The following is a 12815-nucleotide window of genomic DNA, read 5'->3' on the forward strand; positions in this document are numbered from 1 at the left end:
CACATGTACAGTTTTTACATGCAGAGTATGTACATGCACAGTATATACATGTACAACATTACATATATAAATATGACACATGTATAAATACATATTACAAATATATAAATACATTACACATTCATGGTGATAAAATGATGTAAATTCATATTTTTTCATTTTTAATGTAACACATTTGTGTGTGTGTGTGTGTGCTTGTGTATTCGTGCGTGTGTGACGTGTGCGTGTGTGTGCACGTGTATTCGTGTGTGTGTGTGCACGTGTATTCGTGTGTGTGTGCGTGTGTGCGTACGTGTGTGGTGTGGGTGTGTGCGCGCGTGCGTGCGTGTGCATGTACGTGTTTGTGTGTGTGGGTGTGTGCGCATGTGTGCGTGTGTGTGTGTGTGTTCTGGCAATGCTTACTTATTGGGGACGTCGCTCTGTTTACAAAGTCACTTTAGGGGACCTTTGACGTTATTGGGACAAAAAAAGGGGAACCTTTTTAAATAATAGTCGGATCCATTCTGAAAATGCCTAAGTGATTTTTAAGCTTTTTTTCCATAAAACATGTTTACTGGTTAGTTTGAGTGTGAGACATTTGCACAGCAGCCCCCTCATCGGGCTGAAGCTGGTACTGCACTCTCTGTTCTGCTCATATCCCTTCCGTGATTACTTATCCCTTCCACCTGGTCCCCATAACAAAGGAGGTTTGTCTGCAGTGCAGGACATGTCGGCTGACGGGACACGAAAATAAGCTGTTTAAACCAAAAGGTAAGCACATCTTTCTTATAAATGGAGGTTATTGACTTTCATTTGTACAATAACAATGTGTTCATAACCAAGTTAAGCCAAAAAATTAGGTAAGGTAGTTACGTCTTGTGAGTTAGCATAGCATTGCTCCTAGAAACCTTTTGAATCACTTTGTGTTGCTTTTTTTTTTTTTGCATTTGGACCGGAACTTATATATTTTACTATCAATCAATCAATCAATCAATGTTTATTTATATAGCCCTAAATCACAAGTGTCTCAAAGGGCTGTACAAGCCACAACAACATCCTCGGTACAGAGCCCACTATAAAGAGTTAAGGATGTATTTTTTGGTAGCGAACCTTTTCCAACGGGTGCATTTAATTAAGAACATGAGCCCTGCTCCTAGAAACCTTTTGAATCACTTTGTGTTGCTTTTTTTTGGCATTTGGACTAGTTTCTAGTCAAAGTAGCTCTAATTTAATGCTAATTGGTTGTCTATAAGGACTTCTAAGAAGTTACAGTATAAGTATAGTTATGATGGACATTGGAGATTTAGGATATTTTAAAAACCTCACATTGATTTTGTTTCACACATTTTAGATGAAAGACAGATGTTCTGGCTCAAAAAGTCTTCCAGCCTGTGACAGCACAACAGTAGACCACATGGACTTGGGCATAAACAGCATAACACCTGATGTCACTGGAACAGAGGAACCCTGCTCAAGTGCTCCCCTCAAAAACATGGAAAAAGAGTTTACAACAAAATACATTATTGCTTGTATTTCAGTAAGCCTTGTGCCAAGATGGCAAGGCATCTAGAAAGTGCACACAAAAACATATTGGAAGTAGCCACAGCTCTTAGCTTTCCAACGAGTTCCATGGAGAGAAAGAAACAGCTAGAGTATATTCGTAATAAAGGGAACTGCGCTCACAATGCTGCTATTACGGAGTCAGGAAAGTGTGAATTAGTGCCATTCAAACGACCACCTAAAGAAGCTAAAGGAAATGGATTTTATGCACTGTGCACATTGCCAAGGACTGTTTACCAGAAAGGTACTGTGGAGTCACATGTGAAGTTGTCGCCTCAAACCTGCATCAGTCACCCGAAAACCAGGAAAGAACCGTGTCCAGTCCATGTGCACATATACTGGGCCTGTGCCTTCAAGTGTATCCAAACAACTGTGGGGAGTAATAAGTGCCATGATTCCTGATCCAATCACAGAAATAATACAATATGACCATGTCATCACAGATGTTGGGCAGCACCTGTTGAACAAAAGTGGTATGTCAGCAAAAAATCAACAGTGTGTCAGAGAGAAGATGCGGGAATTAGGAAGACCGATTCATAATGCCAGGAGAGTAACTACCTTGAAAAAAATGGAGGATTTTGAATGAATCCTAAGAACTACTTGGAGATGGTCAAAGCTGTCAAATGTACTTGTGGCTATGATAGTGACACGAACAAATTCTGCATTCCATCACTGGCAACAAAACTTGGGAATTCCCTGGTTAAAGTCAGCAAGCTCTTGAAAGCACAAGGTTTGATAATGAACAATGAAGAGCTGGTAAGGAATGCCACTCAGTTTCAAGATGTCCATCGTGAGAAGTGGAACGAGTTGATCTCTGCAACAGCCCTGAGGAACATAGCTGAAGGAAAGTGGAATGCACCACAACTTATGCCCTTCACTGAGGATGTTCAAAAAATGCATCAGTTTCTCAGTCAAATGCATGATGGCACTCGAGCAAGGTCGATTATCAGAGTTTCATGGAAAGAACTCGGATGAAATCACAATTGATCCAAATGGTAAGTTGTCATCTTTGTTGTTTCCTTTGTCTATAATTTTTTTCCATCCTTTTGTTTGGTTTGAACTCAACTATAAGCTTAACATGTTATGGCTCCCACAAAATGTGTTGTGGAAACTGAAGAGGAAGATCTTACCAGAGAGGACGAACACTATTCATTTCCTGACAATGGTATGTAATGACAATACTCATTTTTATGGTTTATTAAATGTGGCCTATGGGAAGCATGACACTGAAAGTTTATTACATTGAACCCACAGAAGAGGTGGTCTTTCCAACCACTGAGGAAGAAGAAATCCCACCCCCCAAGAGACAGACACAACTTTCAAAAGAAGGGGATGTATCATCAGGAGATCGTGCAGTGAGACATTCTTCCAAAGGTAAACTACAAACCCCGTTTCCATATGAGTTGGGAAATTGTGTTAGATGTAAATATAAACGGAATACAATGATTTGCAAATCATTTTCAACCCATATTCAGTTGAATATGCTACAAAGACAATATATTTGATGTTCAAACTGATAAACTTTTTTTTTTTTTTTTACAAATAATCATTAACTTTAGAATTTGATGCCAGCAACACGTGACAAAGAAGTTGGGAAAGGTGACAATAAATACTGTTAAAGTTGAGGAATGCTCATCAAAGACTTATTTGGAACATCCCACAGGTGAACAGGCAAATTGGGAACAGGTGGGTGCCATGATTGGGTATAAAAGTAGATTCCATGAAATGCTCAGTCATTCACAAACAAGGATGGGGCGAGGGTCACCACTTTGTCAACAAATGCGTGAGCAAATTGTTGAACAGTTTAAGAAAAACCTTTTTCAACCAGCTATTGCAAGGAATTTAGGGATTTCACCATCTACGGTCCGTAATATCATCAAAGGGTTCAGAGAATCCGGAGAAATCACTGCACGTAAGCAGCTAAGCCTGTGACCTTCGATCCCTCAGGCTGTACTGCATCAACAAGCGACATCAGTGTGTAAACGATATCACCACATGGGTTCAGGAACACTTCAGAAACCCACTGTCAGTAACTACAGTTGGTCGCTACATCTGTAAGTGCAAGTTAAAACTCTCCTATGCAAGGCGAAAACCGTTTATCAACAACACCCAGAAACGCCGTCGGCTTCGCTGGGCCTGAGCTCATCTAAGATGGACTGATACAAAGTGGAAAAGTGTTCTGTGGTCTGACGAGTCCACATTTCAAATTGTTTTTGGAAACTGTGGACGTCGTGTCCTCCGGACCAAAGAGGAAAAGAACCATCCGGATTGTTCTAGGCGCAAAGTTGAAAAGCCAGCATCTGTGATGGTATGGGGGTGTATTAGTGCCCAAGACATGGGTAACTTACACATCTGTGAAGGCGCCATTAATGCTGAAAGGTACATACAGGTTTTGGAGCAACATATGTTGCCATCCAAGCAACATTACCATGGACGCCCCTGCTTATTTCAGCAAGACAATGCCAAGCCACGTGTTACTCAACGTGGCTTCATAGTAAAAGAGTGTGGGTACTAGACTGGCCTGCCTGTAGTCCAGACCTGTCTCCCATTGAAAATGTGTGGCGAATTATGAAGCCTAAAATACCACAACGGAGACCCCCGGACTGTTGAACAACTTAAGCTGTACATCAAGCAAGAATGGGAAAGAATTCCACCTGAGAAGCTTAAAAAATGTGTCTCCTCAGTTCCCAAACGTTTACTGAGTGTTGTTAAAAGGAAAGGCCATGTAACACAGTGGTGAACATGCCCTTTCCCAACTACTTTGGCACGTGTTGCAGCCATGACATTTTAAGTTAATTATTATTTGCAAAAAAAAATAAAGTTTATGAGTTTGAACATCAAATATCTTGTCTTTGTAGTGCATTCAATTGAATATGGGTTGAAAAGGATTTGCAATTCATTGTATTCCGTTTATATTTACATCTAACACAATTTCCCAACTCATATGGAAACGGGGTTTGTATATACATAAACTGTTTTTTTAGTCAAGTTTTATCAGTCTTTGTTTTCTCACAAGTAATGCAAATGCATATGTATGCATTGTTCTCTGTGAGTTAGAGACATTATAGCAAACGAATGTATAACTTAATTTCTGAATCTTCTTTTATTTACTTTATTTTCATACACATATTTTGTATGGTCACTTGCAGGTACAGCTGCCCAGAAAAGGCAACCCTGGACGCAGAAAGAGGTGAAGGCTGTCGAGAAGCACATGAAGCGATTCATCCCTTCTGGTATTGTACCAGGAAAGAGTGACTGTTTCAAATGTTTGAGGGCCGAACCGGAAGCTCTCCAAAACCGGGAATGGCAAGCATTGAAGTTCTGTGTGTACAACCGCACTACGGCCTACAAAAGGAGATTGCAGCTAAAATAGTAGATTAAGAGATAATCAGCAAGACTGGTTAAGTAGAACAGTTTTTTTTAGTTCTTTATGTTCAATGTTGTTAAAAATAAAAAGTAAAAATGAAAGTTTAAATGAGTTTGTATTTTATTTCTGTCGTTAAAGGTAAGATAAGATAATCTTTTATTGATCCCACAACAGGGAAATTTGGGTTACCTTATTTACGTGTTTCAAATATTGGTGAAAGAGAAAATGAATTTTCTTAAAGTGAAACATGTGTTATCCTGGCATTAATAGTATGGTATCCATCTTTAGTTAAAAGTAATATATTTTTCCCTTGTCCCCACAAGTGATGATCAAAAACTTGGTCCCCATTCCAAATGATAACCAGTATGTGTGTGTGTGTGTGTGTGTGTGTGTGTGTGTGTGTGTGTGTGTGTGTGTGTGTGTGTGTGTGTGTGTGTGTGTGTGTGTGTGTGTGTGTGGGTGTGTGTGTGTGTGTGTGTGTGTGTGTGTGCCCTCAGCTGATCCCACAGTTCTTCTTCATCGTTTTGGGAATGGGTGGAGCTTCTCTCTACCTGATACGATTGGCCAAAGGCCCCCATGTGACGTAAGTGACACACCCAGCTTGTATTCCACTGACGTCACCTGCGGCTCATTAAATATGCAAGGCAGGAAGTGGTGGTCAAGCAGTAAAACTTGTATCTGCTTTTTGTGGTAATACCTTGTGTCCTCGGATACTTCACAGTGGTAATATCTTGTGTACTCAGATACTTCGCAGTGGTAATATCTTGTGTACTCCGATATTTCACAGTCGCCATCTTGCTTTGCTTGACCACCACTTCTTTGACCAGAAGTCAACCTGTCGATAAAGTCACGTGACTGAATACACGCAAAGTATGACATACTATAATGGATTCGATTTTATATTGCGCTTTTCTATTATTAGATACTCAAAGCGCTCACAGAGAAGTGGGAACCCATCATTCATTCACACCTGGTGGTGGTAAGCTACATTTGTAGCCACAGCTGCCCTGGGGTAGACAGACGGAAGCGAGGCTGCCAGTTTGCGCCTACGGCCCCTCCGACCACCACCTATCATTCATTCATCATGCATTCACCAGTGTGAGCGGCACCGGGGGCAAGGGTGAAGTGTCCTGCCCAAGGACACAACGGCAGCGATTTGGATGTCAAGAGGCGGGGAGCGAACCTGCAACCCTCAGGTTTCTGGCACGGCCGCTCTACCCACTACGCCATTGGTGCTCATTACGTCGATCGTGATCTACCGGTCGATCACGGAGGGTGTGTCAGTCGATCGCCAGCCAGGCATTAAAAAAGTAGTCCTAAAAATGAGCGATCATAAATCTTCACTATGACGTCACTTTTGTCACTTGATTGACATTCACGGCACCCGAGGGTCTTCTGAGATGACGCTGGCTGCTGCCAGCTCATTATTAAGAAAAAATTACCGACAGGAAGGCGAGAAACACTTTTTATTTCAATAGACTCTGGCGCTGTACCTGTCGTCAAAACTCCAAAGATCGACTGCACAGTTGCACAATAAAAGCGCTGCTTCATCCTGCCTGCACTAACAAAATAAGAGTCCCAGAAAGCTGGCGTGCACAAGCTAGCAAGCTACGGAGTTTGCCGCCAATGTATTTCTTGTAAAGTGTATACAAAGGAGTACGGAAGCTGGACAAATAAGATGCCAAAAACCAACCACGTTCATGTGGTATTAGACAGAAAGGAGGACTTTTTTTCTCCTCCATTTGAAAATGAGGACGTTATCATCACTACTGTCCGATTCCTATCAATGCAAGTCATCAGAATCAGGTAATACACCAACTTATATTCTTGTCTTCATGAAAGAAATGAATCTATATGTGTTAAACATGCTTGCAATATCTTTAAACACCTTTAACTTGTTAACAATATTAACTATATGTGTTAAACATGCTTGTATTATCTTTAAACACCTTTAACTTGTTAACAATATTTACTATATGTGTTAAACATGCTTGTATTATCTTTAAACACCTTTAACTTATTAACAATATTAACTATATGTGTTAAACATGCCTGTATTATCATTAAACACCTTTAACTTGTTAACAATATTAACTATATGTGTTAAACATGCTTGTATTATCTTTAAACACCTTTAACTTGTTAACAATATTTACTATATGTGTTAAACATGCTTGTATTATCTTTAAACACCTTTAACTTATTAACAATATTAACTATATGTGTTAAACATGCTTGTATTATCATTAAACACCTTTAACTTGTTAACAATATTAACTAAATGTGTTAAACATGCTTGCATTATCTTTAAACACCTTTAACTTGTTAACAATATTAACTATGTGTATTAAAAATTCTTGTATTATCATTAAACACCTTTAATTCATCAACAATATTAACTATGTGTTAAACATGCTTGCATCATCATTAAACCCCTTTAACTTGTTAACAAAAACATATATTTCATAAATAAGTTAATATAAATTATGTATATGAATGAGGTAGATCCCCGCGACTTGATCAATTGAAAAGTAGCTCGCCTGCGGAAAAAGTGTGAGCACCCCTGCACTACGCCATACCGCCCCCTATGTACTATCGGTGTGTACAAAGTATGAAATAGTGTGTACTATTAGTGTGTACAAAGTATGAAATACTGTGTACTATTAGTGTGCACAAAGTATGAAATACTGTGTACTATTAGTGTGTACAAAGTATGAAATACTACGTACTATTAGTGTGTACAAAGTAGAAGATAGTGTGTACTATTACTGTGTACAAAGTATGAAATACTATGTACTATTAGTGTGTAGAAAGTAGAAAATAATGTGTACTGTTAGTGTGTACAAGGTATAAAATAGTGTGTACTATTAGTGTGTACAAATTATAAAATAGTGTGTACTATTAGTGTGTACAAAGTATAAAATAGGGTGTACTATTAGGGTGTACAAAGTATAAAATAGTGTGTACTATTAGTGTGTACAAATTATAAAATAGTGTGTACTATTAGTGTGTACAAAGTATGAAATACTATGTACTATTAGTGTCAACTAAGTGTGAAATACTATGTACTATTCGTGTGTTCAATGTAGAATATAGTGTGTATTATTACTGTGTACAAAGTATGAAATACTATGTACTATTTGTGTGTACAAAGTAGAAAATGTGTACTGTTAGTGTGTACAAAGTATGAAATACTATGTACTATTAGTGTGTACAAAGTATGAAATACTATGTACTATTAGTGTGTACAAAGTAGAAAATAATGTGTACTGTTAGTGTGTACAAAGTATGAAATACTATGTACTATTAGTGTGTACAAAGTATGAAATACTATGTACTATTTGTGTGTTCAAAGTAGAAGATAGTGTGTACTATTACTGTGTACAAAGTATGAAATACTATGTACTATTAGTGTGTACAAAGTAGAAAATAATGTGTACTGTTAGTGTGTACAAAGTATAAAATAGTGTGTGCTATTAGTGTGTACAAAGTATAAAATAGTGTATGCTATTAGTGTGTAAAAAAGTATGAAATAGTGTGTACTATTGGTGTGTACAAAGTATACTATATTTTGTACTATTAGTCTGTACAAAGTATACAATGTGGTGTACTGTTAGTGTGTACAAAGTATAAACTAGTGTGTACTATTGTTGTATACAAAGTATAAAATGTATAATATTAGTATGTACAGAGTATAAAATAGTGTGTACTATTAGTGTGTACATAGTATAAAATAGTGTGCACTATTATTGTGTACAAGTATACAATATTGTGTACTATTAGTGTGTACCAAGTATGAAATATTGTGTACTGTTAGTGTGTACAAAGTATAAAATATTGTGTAGTATTATTGTGTACAAAGTAGAAAATAGTGTATAATATATGTAAATACAGAGTATAAAATATTGTGTACTATTAGTGTGTACAAAGTATACAATAGTGTGTACTGTTAGTGTATACAAAGTATAAAATAGTGTATAACATTAGTATGTACATAGTATACAATAGTGTATACTATTAGTGTGTACAAAGTATAAAATATTATGTACTATTAGTGTGTATAGAGTGTACAATACTGTGTACTATTATTGTGTATAAAGTATAAAATATTGTGTACTATTATTGTGTATAAAGTATGAGTACTACAGTACTACTAACTGGTACTACTACCACTACAGTACTACTAATCAGTACTACTACTATAGTTTCACCAAATACTACTACTACTACTGCTACTATTGCTACTACTACTATAGTATTACTACTATTACTACTACTACTACAACTGCTACACTGCTACTACTACTATTGCTACTACTACTACTACTACTACTACTACTACTGCAGCAGTGCTACTAAAGTACTACTACTACTTAATTACTACAGTACTAATAACTGGTACTACTACCACTACAGTACTACTAACTAGTAGTACTACCATAGCAGTACTACTAATCACTACTACTACAATAGTTGCACCTACTACTACTGCTACTATTGCTACTACTACAACTATTACTACTACTAATACTACAGTAGTACTACTACCACCACTACTATTGCTACTACTACTACAGTACTACTACTACAGTACTATTACTACTACGACTACTACTACTACAGCAGCAGTGCCACTAAAGTACTATTACTACAGTACGACTACTACTACTACAACAGTACTACTCCATTTCTTCTACTACTATTATTACTACTACTACTACTATTACTACTACTACATTACTACTACGGTACTACTACTACAACTACAACAGTACTACTACTATTACTACTACAATATTAATACTACTACTACTACTACAACAGTGCCACTAAAATACTACTACTACACTACTACTACTACTACTACTACTACTACAAAAGTACTACTACTATTACTACTACTACAGTACTACTACTCCAATTACTACTACTACTACTACAGTACTACTGCTACTACAGTACTATTGCTACTACTGTACTGCTACTATTACTACTACAGCACTACTACTACTACTACTACTACTACTACTACTACTACTACAACAACAGTACTACTATTACTACTACTACAGTACTACTACTATTACTAATACTACCGTACTACTACAGTACTACTACTACTACTACTACTACTACTACTACTACTACTACAGTAATGTTACTACTACAGTACTATGACTACTACTGCTACAGCAGTACAGCACTAGTACTACTACTACAGTACTATTACTACTACTGCTACTACTACTATTACTACTACTATTGCTACGATTACAAGTTACAACAGTACCACTGCTACTACAGTACTATTACTACTACTGTACTGCTACTATTACTACTACAACACTACGACTACTACTACAACAGTACTACTATTACTACTACTACTACTACTAGTAATACAGTACTGCTGCTATTACTACTACTACTACTACTACTATGTCTACTACTACAGTACTACTACTACTATTATTGCTACAGTACTATTACTATTACTACTAAAGTACTACTACTACAACAACAGTGCTACTAAAGTACTACTACTACTACTACTACAACAGCACTACTACTACTACTACTACTACAACAGTACTACTACTTCTACTATTACTACTATTACAACAGTACTACTGCTACTACAGTACTATTACTACTACTGTACTGCTACTATTACTACTAGTACTACTACTACTACTACAACAGTACTACTATTACTACTACTACTACAGTACTACTACTATTACTATTATTACTACTACTTCTACTACAACAGTACTACTACACTACTACTACTTCTATTGTTACTACTACTACTACTACTACTACTACTACTACTACAGTACTATTACTATTACTACTACCGTAATACTATGACTACACCAGTGCTACTAAACTACTACTACTACAGTACTACTACTACTACTACTACTACTATTACAGTACTACTACTATTACTACTACTACTACTACTACTACTACTACTACTACTACTACTACTACTACTACGGTACTACTACTACTACTATTGCTACTACTCATATTACCACTACTACTACTACTACTACTACTACTACTACTACTACTACTACAACAATACTACTACATTTCTTCTACTATTACTACTACTACTACTACAACAGTACTATTACTACTACTACTACTACATTACTACTACTACAACAACAACAATACTACTTTTACTATTGCTACTACTACTACTACTACTACTACAACAACAATACTACTTTTACTATTGCTTCTACTACTACTAAATAATGTATTTATTTATTTACTACTAGTACTACAACTACAACAGCACTGCTACTATTACTACTACAATATTATTACTACTACTACTACTACTACAGTGCTACTAAATTACTACTACTACTACTACTACTACTACTATTACTACAGTACTACTACTATTACTACTACTACTAAAAAGTACTACTACTATTATTACTACTACAACAGTACTACTACTACTACTACTGTACTACTCCTACTATTACTACTACTACTACAGTACTACTACTACTAGCACTACTACTACTACAGTACTACTACTACTATTACTACTACTACTACTACGACAGTACTACTACTACTATTACTACTACTACTACAACAGTACTACTACTACCACTACAACAATAACAGTACTACTACTACTCTTACTACTATTACTACTACTACTACTTTTACTACAACAACAGTACTACTACTACTACTACTACTACTACTACAACAGTACTACTGCTACTACTACATTACTACTACAATTACTACTACTACTACTACTACTATTACTACTACTACTGCTACTACTACTTCTACTACTAGAGTACTTTTACTACTATTATACTACTACTACACTACTATTACACCACTACTACAGTACTGCTACTACTATTACTACATTTCTACCACAGTACTACTGTGCAATCTACTAATAAAAGTTTCAATCAATCAATCAATCAATCAATCAATCAATCAATCAATCAATCAATCAATCAATCAATCAATCAATCAATCAATCAATCAATCAATCAATCAAAAACCACTACTACTACAACACTTACTAATACTATTACTATTGCTACTACTACAACTAGTAGTACTACTACTACAACAAGTACTACTACTACTACAACAAGTACTACTACTACTACAACAACAAGTACTACTACTACAAGTAGTATGTGATGTTTTTGGACAAGAAGAAGAAAAAGCAGATTGATGTTTTTTCTTTCAGATGGAACAAGAGCAGTAATCCTGAACCTTGGAACAAACTTCATCCCACTTACCAGTACAAGGTGATGTAGTACACACACATAGTACAAGTACACAGTAGAAGTACACTGTTAGACAGTAATGGTGTCTTGTGATTGTAGTTTGTGACCATCACCACCGACTACAAGAAGCTCAAGAAGGAAGGACCAGAATTCTAATCATCACCCACTAACTAACTAACTAACTAACCAACTAACTAACTACCCAACTAACCAACCAACTAATCAACTAACTAACATATTAACTATCTAAATAACTAACTAGCTAAATAACCAACAAACAACTAACTAACTAGCCAGCTGTATGTAAGCTAGTGTAGTTGTCAGCATGAATGTGAAAGAATAAATATGAATAAATGAATCCAACATCACATCTCCTCACTGGCAATTGTTCATGTGTGTGAGCAAAGGCAAAAAGTCCCTGAGCATTCAGTGGAGCCCATGTGAGCAACATCAGACGTGCACACTGTGGTTTGAAAGAAAAAAAAAAACAGCTTTGTTTTATTAGTCAACATTGCAACTTTTTCTAAATTACATTTCACCTGTAAGCTTTTTTATTTCACTTTTGTTATGTTTTTGTTTATTTTAATAGTATTTTTAGAATATGCCGTGGG

The 12815-nt window shown here is 36.3% G+C and overlaps 1 protein-coding gene across 2 annotated transcripts in view; it reads left to right on the top strand.

Moving 5' to 3' along the window:
- Positions 1–12439, top strand: part of ndufa4l2a (NDUFA4 mitochondrial complex associated like 2a) — a 12666-nt gene extending 227 nt beyond the window's left edge. The window contains exons 2-5 of one of the 2 annotated variants that reach the window (XM_062032364.1): positions 5404–5489; positions 12165–12225; positions 12304–12383; positions 12428–12437. In XM_062032364.1, coding sequence (XP_061888348.1) covers positions 5404–5489; positions 12165–12225; positions 12304–12360 — 204 coding nt within the window. In that variant the 3' untranslated portion in view covers positions 12361–12383; positions 12428–12437. Of the gene's footprint in view, positions 1–5403; positions 5490–12164; positions 12226–12303 lie in introns of both variants that reach the window. The other variant, XM_062032275.1, reaches the window with a different exon arrangement.
- Positions 12440–12815: the final 376 nt, after the last annotated feature.

Source organism: Entelurus aequoreus, linkage group LG01 (genome assembly GCF_033978785.1).
Source record: "Entelurus aequoreus isolate RoL-2023_Sb linkage group LG01, RoL_Eaeq_v1.1, whole genome shotgun sequence".
NCBI classification, from domain to species: domain Eukaryota; kingdom Metazoa; phylum Chordata; class Actinopteri; order Syngnathiformes; family Syngnathidae; genus Entelurus; species Entelurus aequoreus.